The sequence below is a fragment of the Pundamilia nyererei genome, unplaced genomic scaffold, assembly GCF_000239375.1.
Source record: "Pundamilia nyererei isolate P.nyererei 1_Seehausen unplaced genomic scaffold, PunNye1.0 scaffold00075, whole genome shotgun sequence".
In the NCBI taxonomy this organism is placed as follows: domain Eukaryota; kingdom Metazoa; phylum Chordata; class Actinopteri; order Cichliformes; family Cichlidae; genus Pundamilia; species Pundamilia nyererei.
The window spans coordinates 1,692,499-1,706,034 of NW_005187476.1; the positions used below are offsets into that span (position 1 = coordinate 1,692,499).

Genomic DNA, 13,536 nt, shown 5'->3' on the forward strand with positions numbered 1-13,536 from the left:
CTGGCCATCACCAGTAGGGGGTAGGTGAAGTGTCTTGCCCAAGGACACAATGACCGAGACTGTCTGAACCAGGGCTCGAACCGGCAACCTTCCGGTTACAAGACGAACTGCAAACTCTTGAGCCACAATCGTTAAGTCTGTACAACAACAACATGCTTCAGTGTGCCAGTTTATTTGAAATACATTTAAATATGCAATTCTTAACACATTAATCACATTAATCAAGGACAACTAACTTTTAAACCAACTTTAGAAATGAAATATACAAAAACAATAACTAAGTTCATATAAAGCTTCAAAGAAATTGATCCTTGCTATCCAGAATTAATGCTTTTGAGATAATCTTTTATCTTATACCCTCTTTTTATCCTTAATACAAAGGCATAAAGTATAATATTTTTTAAAAATGCAGCCAATGCATTAAAAAAAAGTTTGAAAAGCTGAATAAGTTTAATGAGTGGACAATCTGGACTGTACAGGAACTATGGGTGAAGAAATTCATAGCCCAAATCTTTCTTTTTAGAAAGATGGACTGAATTTTAAAGGTCAATATTATCAAACACATTTTTAAAAAAAGTTTTCTAACTTTTATAAACCAGATTTTATGGCAGCCACAAGATTCTCCTTTCATAATTTGATATGTGTAAGGTTATTATATGTATCAGATATGATATTTCAACATATTAACTAAAAGAAAACCTACCAACGGGCAAAACTGATTCATGTGTATTCAACTCTTTATAAAAGATTCATATCAGTTTGAACCTAACTTAATAACTAGTTTACAAACACAAAACTGCTTTAGGCATGATGTTAAGAAGTCATTGTGTTGCCTAGCAACCACCTGACAACATACTAATTGTAAACAATGCTATAGCATGTGCATGCTCTAGAGAAATAAAGCTCACAAATCAAAATACAAAGACAAACATTGCAACAGAGAAGGAAAATTGCTCCAGTAAAGTCCCCAGTTTTTACTCCCTGGGAAACAACATGACTTAACAAGTTTAATCTATTATAAAATATTTTAGCTCACCACTGGGTGATTCCAAATAAATAATAGTGCTCTTCTATCATTCTGCCTTTCAGACTCTTATTAGTGCAACCTGCCTTCTCCCCAGCTCTGCCTCACCCTGGTCATTCAAAGCCTGATTCAAGCCTCCATTTTCATCTTCACCACCATTAGCAAGACTCCAAAGGGTCCTGTCCTAATTTCTATAACTGCTGGGACTCCTGCTATGTTGGTTCATTAGAGTCTGATCACCAAATAGATGATTGATCATATTCTGTATGACAATAAAATATGTTCAGTTCTTCCAAATGACCTTTCCTTACGTTAGGGACAGATACCTTTATGTGAAAATACTACTCACTGACATGGTCGACTCTGCCAAGCCCTGCCCACCTGGTAGTTGATGCTTTCCTTTTTGCCTTAAGTGCCTGATTAAAAAACTAATTGCTTTGTTACTCCATTAGTAGCACCTAAAGCTGCTTTACTTTCCCTGAATTTAATATAATGCAGATTAAAAAGCAATTACAAATAAGGACCTCTGGGGCATGAATAACAAAGAGACATCAGGATGTCTTTTCCTTATCTGTCTTCACTCATCCCTTAGCCCCACAAATGGATTAAGCTGTCAAGTGAAAGTGGTCATCTATTTGATTAGTCAATCGACGGTGTTGGCTATGAGCACATTCACGTTTACCAGTTGATTGCAAGTACTTATATCTTCTAAACCTTTAGTCTATCAAAACTGTAGACCTTATTACTAACCACACACTAAGGTTTGAGGGATCTTCTAACATGGTTTCCCCCTGAGAACTAATACATTAGTAAGCAGTGATTCTGTACATGTCATCTTGAACCTAACATTCTGTGGAGCAGGTTAGGTTGGACATTTACTAATGCTGAAAATGCAGGTTTGCTTGTTAAAAGAAACATTGAGAAAAATGAATGTTTATAGTCATTTTTGGAACTAGTTATTCTAAAATATACATTTAGCATTATTACATTTGTTTTTATAAAGTTCTCTCCTGAAGCGGCCATCAGGAATTATTATATCATATGTTATTATATGAATGCATATTGTGCAATCAATGGAGAATTCTCAGAATGAATGAATGTAGCACAAAGTCATCACCACACTAACATGTAGGTGGAAAAAGCAACAAAAATAGCAAAAGCAATGGGAAGAAGTTTTCCAGCTGACTGAAAGTGAATATATCTCCACGTAAAGACACATCCAATGAGCTCAATAAATAAGCTCTCTTTGAGTCGTTTTGGTTTAATGTTGAGAAAAATTGTTTTTCCTGGGAACATGAAAGACTGGAGACAAGTGTGAATCCTCATCTGATGGATGAGTTTTTTCTTGCAGTGGCTAAATGGCTTCATAGAGTTATTTTAATAAGTGATGATGCACTTTCCTCATATTTTTAACATTCACTCAAACTTCTATGTAAAAAAGAGTCATACCCATTTTTACCAGAACACATTTCCTTGCAGACCCATTCCAGAAATAAACACTCTTGTTTTAGCTCAGCCGTCCTCAAGCATTCAAAATGGAGGGAAAGGCACACTTCACCTGTCACACTGGCACCCAGTTTAGTTCATTCTATAAATACACTGAGAAAAGACACCTACAAGGTGCTGTGAGCATTCCTCACTATGCAGTTAAATATGGATCGGAGGAGTATTGACGTCAGACTGACACGCACGCACTCACATGCACAGACACACAAGTTAACACACACATATGGGCCTTCACGTGTGAGTAGACCAGAGCGCAAGCTGGACCTCACACACACAAACATGCACACACACACTCTAACACACTCTCACACTTTCGCTTCCTCTCTCTGTCTTACACACACACACACACACACACACGAGGCTACTCTTATTTCTAGCCCTGCTTCTGATGTCACTCTGTGAATTGGGACTGTCTCAGCAGCGGATTATGGGAAGGCTTATGAGAGCTTAATGACTCCTTGAGGTACAATGCTGCTAAATAATGGGAAGAGTGAAAGAGAGCAAAGGATTAACATGCACACACAGATACACTCATGTTCAGCAAATCTTTCCCACAATCCGTTTGTAAAGCTCCACTTTTACTCCGTATTGGGATTTAATGTTGACTGCCTGGCTGGCTGCTTGCACAGGTAGTCCTTCACAAATTTCCCACGTGTGGTACTAATAAAGGTTATCTTATCTTATCTTATCACTCGCATCAGTAAGCATTGGCAAATTCATTATAAGCTAAAGACACGCAAAAGGTTTGGTGTGACGGAAGAGGATGCTAGGCATAGGGTGAGATGGAGGCTGATGATCCACTGCTGCAACCCTCTAAAAGGGGAGCAGCCAAAACACGAAGAAGAAAAAGAATTAAGAAGAAGGAATAAATCATTAGAAGCTGATGTAGAATATAAGATGTGTGCTCACCAGTGTTGCGACTAACGCGTTACTTAATAACGCATTAGTCCCAACACTGGTGCTCACACTTTGATAGCCAAGAATGTTCCTCATCACATTTCTTCTATAAGAATAGGGTCACGTAGGTATCGACCTTAAAGTGCATATAATAACATAAGCTACAAAATGAATCTGTGCAACCAAAAGATAGTATAAAGTATAAATAAATACACCTACTCTCAAGACCTTATATAAACAAATTCATGCCTATGACCTCAGGAGGTGGAACATCTCGCCCTGTAAGAGTCGTTCCTTTGGTCTCATGGAGAATAACTACATGTATAACTTCTCATCTGCTTAAACCTGAATGGGACTGTGGTGTGAATAGGATGACTCATGCTAAAAGGAATGCAAGGAGCTGAGCAATCTACATTGTTCAAACCTCATAGGGCAACAGATCTCAGAATAGCAGAGCTTTCTGGTTGCTTTGGGTAATTTCTTCTGCATAAAATGTTAGCAAATGTATATACAATATGCCAGTAACTTTCAAACCTGACACCTGACATGCCACCTTTCCTATTTGCAGTGTTTTGACTTAGCTTTACACCTGAATGTGTTCCCACTCTGCTAACCTTTCCTCATTTGCTTTATTAGACAATTTCACACAATCCAAAAAAACTCTGGTGCTGCTTTTAGTTTGGATCAGTGTTTTGCCAAGTTTCTCTCCAAAGGGAGGATTGGTGTCCAATTGCATCTTTAGTTTGCTTGGCACCAGGTTAGCATTCAGCAACGTCTCTCAGCAGAGGAAACACTCGGGCTGAGAGCTGTTAACCTCCACAGCATCAGTTAGGGGTTTTCATGAGTTATGCTTTAATTACTGCCTCAGCCTTGTAACTGTGCAAACAAACTGGAAGCCTTGTGAAACATTCCTTAAGGATTTTTTGTTAATGAATAAAAATAATAAATACATAATAAATAAAATGTGCAAAGTCCTGATATAGTAAATGTTTGTAATCTTCTCTGTAGTTGTAAACTGGAGTAACAATGTATGGTTCTCACAAAAGTCAAAGGCACACCTGGACCTTTGAGTTTGGAACTGGCATCAGGAAAGTGAAAAATAAGTGGTACTAAAAATAAACAGCTAAAGGAATTTTTTAATAATTGGTAGTAATAATTTCGCTTGAGTGGGTGGCAACAGTTCAGTAACATGACTGGGTATAAAAATGAGCATCTCAGAGAGGCAGACTTTCTCAGAAGCAAATATCTGCAATGAACTGCATCTGCAAATATGTTAAACCGCATAAGGCATCTATTACATTATTATAAGAGTCGCATGATGAACTGGAACTTTCATCAACTCAAAACATATGACAGGTGAGCATCATATATCAGACACGAATGAGACAACTTTCCTGTCATCCCTGTCTTCCAAGACATTTACAGATTATTTGTGATGTATGCACCCAAAAATGGTCCATTTTCTTCATTTTAACATTTGACATGTTTTCTGTGTTTTACCGTGGATAAATATGGGTTTATGGGATCTGAAAATCAATGCATTTTCTTTTAAATTTACATTTTACACAGCTTCTGAACTGGAAATGGGCTCATAATCAGACTTCTGGTTGAGTATCCCTGCAGCAACTGAACCACAACATTAGCATGGGGAATGGCACAAACAAACCAGCGCTGTTTAGGTATTCAATACCTCAACTGGACACTAGGTTAGTAACTCATTTTCCCTGACTGTGCGCAGGATAGGGGTTAAAAGTGATTCAGCACCTCATCTATAGCAGGGTTAGGCCACAGTAGGGTTGATAATCCACTTCTGTAATATCTAAATCAGAAAAAAGACTGTATTGGTGAACTACTTTAAGGGCTTTTATTCAAGCCAGTCCTCACAAACATGAACAGGTCAACTTTATCTGTGTCTTTGAACTGACTCTAGTTTTAAAAATCAGCTCTGTAGGATAGATTAGTTTCTAAAGCCTTTGTTTTATCCAGAAATCAAGGACTTGCTGTTATCATAAGTGCAGGTTAATGTTTTGCTGCCAAAGCTGTTTCCAGTGTGGAACCTTACAAAGTCATGATACACGGGCTGCAACATGTGTCTCATGTGGCTCAAAAAGATGAGCCGCATGAAGGCATCCACATGAATGGATGCCTGCATATTAAAATCCATCCTAAATTAGGAGCAACAAAAACATCCTAAATAACAGCTGAACCAATTATTTATGTTTGTTCTTTATGTTACATATATCAAAATTGAAATCTTCCTCTGAGTGCAAGCAACCTTGTCTCACATCATCTAACACAAACGAACACTTTGACCCACTGGGTCTGATTACCGTATGCCCCACAGGGCATAGAGACACCCTCTATGCCCTGTGGGGATCAGATTTAACTGATAAAGCTAGCAAAGCAGAGCAGTGTGTCAAAAACAGCTATTTATTAAAAGACAGCTTCCACTGCTGCTCAGCAATAATCTCATTGACAAATGAGACATTTCCTGGAAAAAAACTAATTTGGGTGTGACCTGCAAGGTAGGGCTTAGACACAAGCCAAGGGTTCAAAATATTCTTCACTACAGGGATAAATATAGTTTTTCTTTGATAGTCTTCTCTAACAATATAAAAATAGCCCAGACCCAGAAGTGCTACCATATAAGATTAGAAAAGATGAGATGTGATCTATCAATCCCGGAGCTGTGAAAATCAAGTGCTACAATAGCCTAGAACAAAGTTACTTAAATAAATTAGAATATATCTTGTTAAAATAAAATATAGTGCATCCTATCTAGGTTAACTAGTGATTCTAAAATGACAATAAGTTGCATCTCTGTATCTTTAGTTTTGTGAAGGATTGTTGACCTGTCTGCAGCGTACCTGACGTTTGCACTATAATTCTGATTTGGATACACTGGAGAAAATGGGTGGATGAAAAGACCAAGTGGCTCAATAAGGCAAAAATTACCCAAAAGATAGGAACACAATTAAATAGAGAAACATGTTTAATAAAATCATCACAAGAAAAAATAAGTAGGCAATTTAAACAATAAACATTTCCCATATTGTCCTTGTGCCAGTGGAACTGAGAAAGTGTGTGAAAGTTTTCTTCTACATGTTCAGTAAACGGTGCAGTGTGTAGTCTGGATTATCTATGACTGATACCATTTCTTCCAGTGACCTTCTCTCCAGGATTGCTACAGTGCTGTGAGTGATGTCATGCTACATGCTACATTCACAAAGCAACAACAACCATAGAGTTTCCTCTTCAAGAACTTCAGACACATTCTACAGCTGGCAATTTAATATCCAGGCCACTGAAACATGCTGCAAGACAATTGTCACAATTTACAGGAACACAAGAACTGAGCGGTGGATTAACATGACTAAATCTATTTTCTGACTCTAGCGTACCTGTAACTGGAGGTGACAAACAATGGAATTTACAACTGCACCTGCTGAAGTCAAAAGAATGAATTTGTTCACACAAGGTCTCAAGAGTTGGTGAAAGGATAGTTATTATTAGATTTCAACTGTAGTCAAGATCAGACTGAGATTGAAAGAGTAATTAAGTTTCATTTACACAAGTGAGAATGTACAGTAGTTTCTTCACTTTGGAGGCCTATGAGGATGCTAAATTAACTTGAGGTAATAAATAAATAAATGCAATAAGAAATGAATAAAAAACAGTAAGACACATTAGAGGAAGAAAGAAACCCACAACAGTTTGTCGTGTCTTTCCCCGGGAATGCTGAACCTCCCAAAAAGTTGATTCTGTTCATCTGGACGTGATGTTTTCAGTGGGAGAAACATTTCATCAATCATCCAAGTGACTTCCTCAGTCTCAGCTGACTGCAGGTTTTCCCAACCTTATAAACAGTACATTTGCACAATGACTGAAACTAGCACACTGAATGAACAACGGGCTGTGAGGTCAGTTCCTTGATCATTAATATGCAATCTGTCATGACAAAATGCTATGTCTAGATGAACAGAATCAACATTTGGGGATTTACTTTGTTCTAATGTGCAAAATAAAAATAAAAACATAAAATAAAACAAAAACAAACAAACAAACACAATGTTCATTAACAATTTCAAAACCAAACGCGACTGCAGGGGCTTATTTTCCTTACTAAACTATGATGAAGCCACGAGCAAAGCTCTAACTGGATAAAAATGATTGCATGCTTCTTAGGGATGCTCTCTGCACACAGTAATAAGTTACAGGAGCAGCAGCGAGTGCTTTTGGATTTGGTCCCAGATTCCACCTCTCAGGCTGCCCTGACCCTCCAATGTGTGAAGAATCCTGAGAGGAATACCTGAAATTAGATAAGTGAAGTCTGACTGACAACCCCCCACTGGCACCCCCACCTGAACCGACACATGTCTGATCATCAGCTTTCTCTGTATTTTCAGCATCCTGTGTGTTTTATATCCACATAATATATATTTATCTTTTGTATTTTGTATTTATAATTTTATGCATTTGTTTATTTTATATTTGTATATTCTGAACACAGGGCAGTGATTAGCACTGTTGGCTCAAAGCAGGAAGATTGTGGCTTTTGAAATAGCGGCCTGCTGGGGCGATTTTGTGTGGAGTTTGCATGTTCTCCCCTGGCTTGTGCTTGAACATGACTGTGAATGTTGCCTGCCTCTCTGTGTTAGCCTTGCATTTGACTGGCAGCCTGTCCAGAGCGTACCCCGCCACTGGCCCTGTGATGGCATGGATTGGCCGCTCCTTTGTGACCCTAAACTAAATAAGGAGAAAAAAGTGGATGGAGTTATGTATTCTCCAACTTTTTCAAGCAAATTTCTGTCTCATTTGATCCTCTGTACTTAAGTATGAAATAATTACCTTTGCTTCCCACTCACTGCACAGTAACTGTTTACTGCTTTTCCCTTCAGATTTGCAGGCAGATAAAATAAAATAATCATTTGGAGGATTCTTTGCATTGTTAGCTGCTATAATACAAAATTTTGTTTGCAACAGAATGCGTCATCTGTACTAATTTTACTATTTTAATAATTAAGTCCTACATACAGCCTTAGTAATCACAGTCTGGATGCAGCCATTGTTACGTGCAGAAGTTGTGATGTATAAGTGTGGAAACAGCTTGAACACGTATGTCGAGTAGGAGTCTACTGATGATTTTAGCCTCATTGTCCAATTATGAGTAATGTTACCTCATTATTATAAACTGGAGGGAGGAGAGGTGAGGTGGCAGAGCATATGGAGAAGTAAAACTTTCTTTGGTCTGCTGTATGATTCTGTGGAGCTCCTTTCTAGATGTCTAGATCTGTATGCAGCCACTCAAATGAACCATTCACATATTTGCACTACTTCTCACACGCATAAGCGGACACGTGCAAGCGCATAGATACTCAAGCCTGACAGTTGGTGTGCGTCATGTGGTGCTGATGCTCATTCAGTGCCTCTATGAAAAGTCTCAGGCTGACTGTTGAGTGATGCAAGATTGATATGTAACTCCTCTTCTTTTTGCTCAGACAAACAAGTGGGTGTGTTAAGCTTTCAGGAAGATCTGGTAGTGAAGGAGAGGGAAGAAGTGGGAATAATGCAGCGTTGATTATGTTTTCTAGTTTGTTGGCGCGGTATTTCACTCATGTCTGACATGTTCTGGGAAATCTACCTGTTTAGCTGTGCGATATGCGTAAAATGATTCTTGACAGCGTTTCTGCCTCTCTCTCTAATATATCTCACCACCTATCTGCCTCCAGTGGTCTTTAGCTCAGTCTTTCTCCCACCTTTCTCCCTCCCTTGTCTCTCTCTCTCCCTCACTCTCTCTGTCTCTCTCTCTCTCAGTCTCTATGCCTCCAGCGAAGGCCTTTTCCTTCTTCAGTTTACTGTGTCCGCATTACGCGCCCATCTGCGTCACGCATGAGGCATGGCTGAGTGTTAAAAATAACAGATGAAAGGGGAACAGACGGATGCAAAAAGAGAGGTGAGGGGGCTGATGACTAGGGTTAGGGATATGGAGGGGAGAGGAGGCGAGAGAAGGAAGAGAGGGAGGACTGGCCTTAGAAGCACCAGCCTGCAGGATAGAACTAAAAAAAAAACACCCCATCCATCAATTGTTCATATATTTGTTCTGAAGGCCATTATCTGCAACTGTGGTGGCACAGAAACAGGCTTAAACAGGGCTTGAATCCTGTCTGCTTGAGGTTATTAAAGATCTGAATGAAAGCATGTGGGTCCCGAGTGATGGGAGGACTTACGTCGTGTGTGGTGTCTGCTCTCTAAATATAAAAGAAGAAACTTGTATAGTTTTTGTTTAGTTTGAGTCACACTCAAAGTAAAGTTGCTAGTCACTTAGGTTTAGGGTTAAAGGTTAATGATTAAATAAGATTTAAATCGAAGTTATTTTATGATCTTCTAGGTTAAGCTGAACAGTTATGGTTACAATATTTTATATTTCAAACATGCATATCGTGCCATATTTTTACAAAACTGGCTTTGTGTGGCTCTATCCAGAAATATTTAGAACTACTAACTTAAAAAACAGTGATTAATAAATTATCAACTTGATGCTGTAATTGATAAACACAGGCAGAGGTTTAGTCTCTCTAGACTTCTTTTTTTCATTGTTTGGTTCTTAGCTTTGTTCACGTAATGAATCAGGATTTTTGTGTCATGGTTGCAGGTTTTTAAATCAACCCCAATAAAAACATCCCTCCCATCCCCCGACTTCCTTTACTAGTGTGCAATGCTGGAAAAATGCATAGAACCTTTGTATCCATACATGTTGTTAAAATGCAAATTACTTTCCCATTTTGTGGTTTTGTGCATTAGTGGTGGATATTACCAAAGAAATCTGCAGTTAATGCAAACCATTTGACACAATCTGACAGCTCCCTCTTTGCCTTATCTAAGAGGTACAGTCATAAAGTTCTGGATAAAAAAAACAAAACGTAATTAAATCTATCTGAAATCCCCTTTAAGGTTCTTACCTCGTACAGTGCAGAACTGCTTCCAACTGCTGCTTGTTTTACATCGCTCCCTTAAAGTCCCATCTGGACCAATTTGCATTTGGCTTCTCTGATCTACAGTGGCATAATGGCATGCACCAGAGTTCAGACTGTTTGTTCTGAATGTTCTTCATCAGATGCCCCAGGATGTTACAGTGAAACTCAGTCTGATCATTAGGGACAACTTTCTGTTTGCAGTTCTGACCTGATGCACTGCCTTCAGGCCTGAAAACTTTACACTCTAACACTTTAAAAGTTGTTTTGGGTTATATTGCACCAGTTTGATCTGTCAAGTTTCAAGCCATGTTGACACACGTGTAAGTAGTGAGCACACCTGAATCAAATGATTAATTCATTACCAGGCCTCTGGAGAACTGCAAGACATGTTGAGGAGGTCATTTAGACATTTGAATCAGCTGTGTTGGATCAAGGACACATCTAAAACCTGTAGGACACCGGCCCTCGAGGCCTGGAGTTGCCCACCCCTGCTCTAGACGGAACAGGAGGGGGACTTGTTATTAATACTCAGTTCAAAAGGCTGCATGTCTGATGGGATGAGGGTGCCTCATTAGTGCCTAATAAACTGGCGGCTTGCATATCTGGAAATGTGCCATCAATGTTACAGGTTTCAGGAAAATATGATCCCATCTAGATTACATCTTTCTTGGAAAAGGCCTTGCAGATTTCAGCAAGACATTACTAAAGTGCACAATGCATCAATTAAAACAGCGTGGCTTTGTAGTGGAAGAGTGTGATGGCTGATACTTCTCTCTATGGCCGCAGCCCAACTTTTCCATGAAGTGTTGCTATCATCATATTGTTGTCTCAGGAAGAGATGGGCAGCAACGCGTTACTGTAATCAGATTACTTTTTTCAAGTAATGAGTAAAGTAAGGGATTACTATTGCAAAAACGGTAATTAGATTACTGTTACTTTCCCGTAAGCACGCTGCGTTACTAAAACCGTGATTTTCTTGAGAGAGTGTCTCATGACAGTGATGTAAGCGAGTACAACGTTCGTGGCAACAGCTGTGTGCAGATCAACAATGGATAATATATCGAGCAGAGAGTATGAGCGTGCAGCGTTTAAAATGTGGAAGTACTGACCTTACTTTGAGTTTGATTCCATAAAAAGTGACAAAAACATTAGCATCCACTGTTCACTGCGTGGGAAGAAAACTTCTTTTTACTGCGAAAAAAACCCCTAAACTTCCGAGCAAGCACCGAGTGCGCTACGACGTAATGGGAAACTCACAGAGAAACTCGCGGATTCTTCAACTGACCGCTGCGGCACACCTGCACCAGGGTAAACCTCCACCTACGCCACTCCTGCTTTACAGGTGAAAATAGAGCAACAGCACCGCTAGTCTTTGATTTTATTTATTTTCTGCTGTGTTTCACTTGCATCTATTTGAAAGAGTGAGTGTAAACACAAAAAAATATTTTATTTTATGTGCTGGAATGTGCAGAAAATAGGTTTAAATGTTAAACTAATTACTTCCAGTCAGTGAATGTTGCATATCATTTAATTTTTGCTTGATGCATAAAGTTAAAAGATTAAAACTGATAAAACAAGTTAAAAAAAAGAGACTTTTTCATATGATTATGTTTTGTATGATGGATTATGCAGAAAAAGTAGAATTGGGCTGAAAGATCTATCGCTTTATCACCTATTCAGGTTGTAAATCGTGTTTTTAAAAAGTAACTAAGTAATTAATTACTTTTGAATATAAGTAATCAGTAAAGTAACGGGATTACTTTTTTGGGGAGGTAATCAGTAATTTGTTACTGGTTACTTTTTTCAAGTAACTTGAGCAGTAACGGGATTACTTTTTTGGGGAGGTAATCAGTAATTTATTACTGATTACTTTTTTCAAGTAACTTGACCAACACTGGTCTCAGGTTAAGCATTTAAACCTTTTCTTATTTCGTGTTTATAAGATATAAAAATATGGGGTTATGAGATCTGCAAATCATTGCATTCAGCCCGACTTTTCTGGAACTGGGGCTGGATTTAAAATGTGTTGATGTGTGTGTGTGTTCATGGACAGACTGCTAAGCAGAGGATTTATAGGGAGCCACACACTGTTTGTTAGCTTACTAAATTTAGCTGGTAATAATCCTACAGACATCAGCTCCTGTTGGTCAGTGTTGGAGGATGTGTGAACCCCACATCATCAGTGTGAGGACTGGAGTGCTGCTGCCAAATGTTGATTATTATCCCTTTAAATGCAGTGTTAGCTGTTTGTACAAAGAGCTTTCTCTTTTTCCAATGAAATTATGAATATGATGGTAACTAGCAGGAGTGGAAGCACAGATACTAGTGTTAAAAAATATTTATTTACTTATTTACTATTTACTCCAATATTCCAACTTCTTTACTCAAGTAAAAGTGAAAAAGTATAGGCTCTGAAATGTACTTACAATTTCTACCATCTATTTTTATGCAAAGCGGAGAAAAAGAAGGGAAATAAAAAAATAGCTCTATTTTCTGTAACCTACACTGTAGAGGGTGACTTAAAAGTGGGACTCGGCAGGTGAGGAACCCTAAATGAGTTGTAATGGCTCAACTTCTATTGAGCGCTCCGGTAGATTGTCTTAGTGTACATGCTGTGATCATCTGACCTGCTGCTCTTTGTGGACGTACACACCTGAATTCAACCAGATGTTTCATGAGTTGGGCTGGCTGATTTCAATCCTCTATACTGTTTATGCTGTCTTTTTTCTTGATGGTATAAAGTTTGTATGAAGGTGAAATTCAGTGATCATCAGCTTAAATTCAAAATCATCTCTGCTACCCTTTCTGTACCTTACTTTGACCATGAAACCATGGCCACTGTGCACCAGTCACAGACTGTTCTTTACTTTAAATCCATCACAGTACAGTAAACTAACCTGCAGAGGATTTTTCATGCAACCTTTAAATAACTCCGTCTACCTCGGTTTGTTTTGCAGCAGGTTTCATAATATGAGAAAACATAATCTCACATGTACAGACAGTTTATGAAACACCCCTGAGCAGTCCTTACCTTTAAATCTAACCTCTCTTCTTCCCCTCCTGTCCTGTGTTTCTTATCTTTCTCCATCTCCGAGTGAAATGATCTCTTTCTGTGAAATACAGCAGCTGGACCTT

General features: G+C 38.6%; 1 protein-coding gene across 2 annotated transcripts in view; it reads right to left on the reverse strand.

Annotated features, from left to right (window-relative positions):
* The window catches only part of LOC102201438 (beta-crystallin A1-like), a 51,120-nt gene that overhangs the window by 23,755 nt on the left and 13,829 nt on the right, over positions 1–13,536 (reverse strand). Inside the window, exon 1 of one of the 2 annotated variants that reach the window (XM_005737389.1) lies at positions 10,387–10,502. The exons of the other annotated variant lie outside the window; for it this stretch is intronic. Coding sequence (XP_005737446.1) covers positions 10,387–10,465 — 79 coding nt within the window. The 5' untranslated portion in view covers positions 10,466–10,502. Of the gene's footprint in view, positions 1–10,386; positions 10,503–13,536 lie in introns of those variants that run through there. 2 annotated transcript variants of the gene reach the window in all.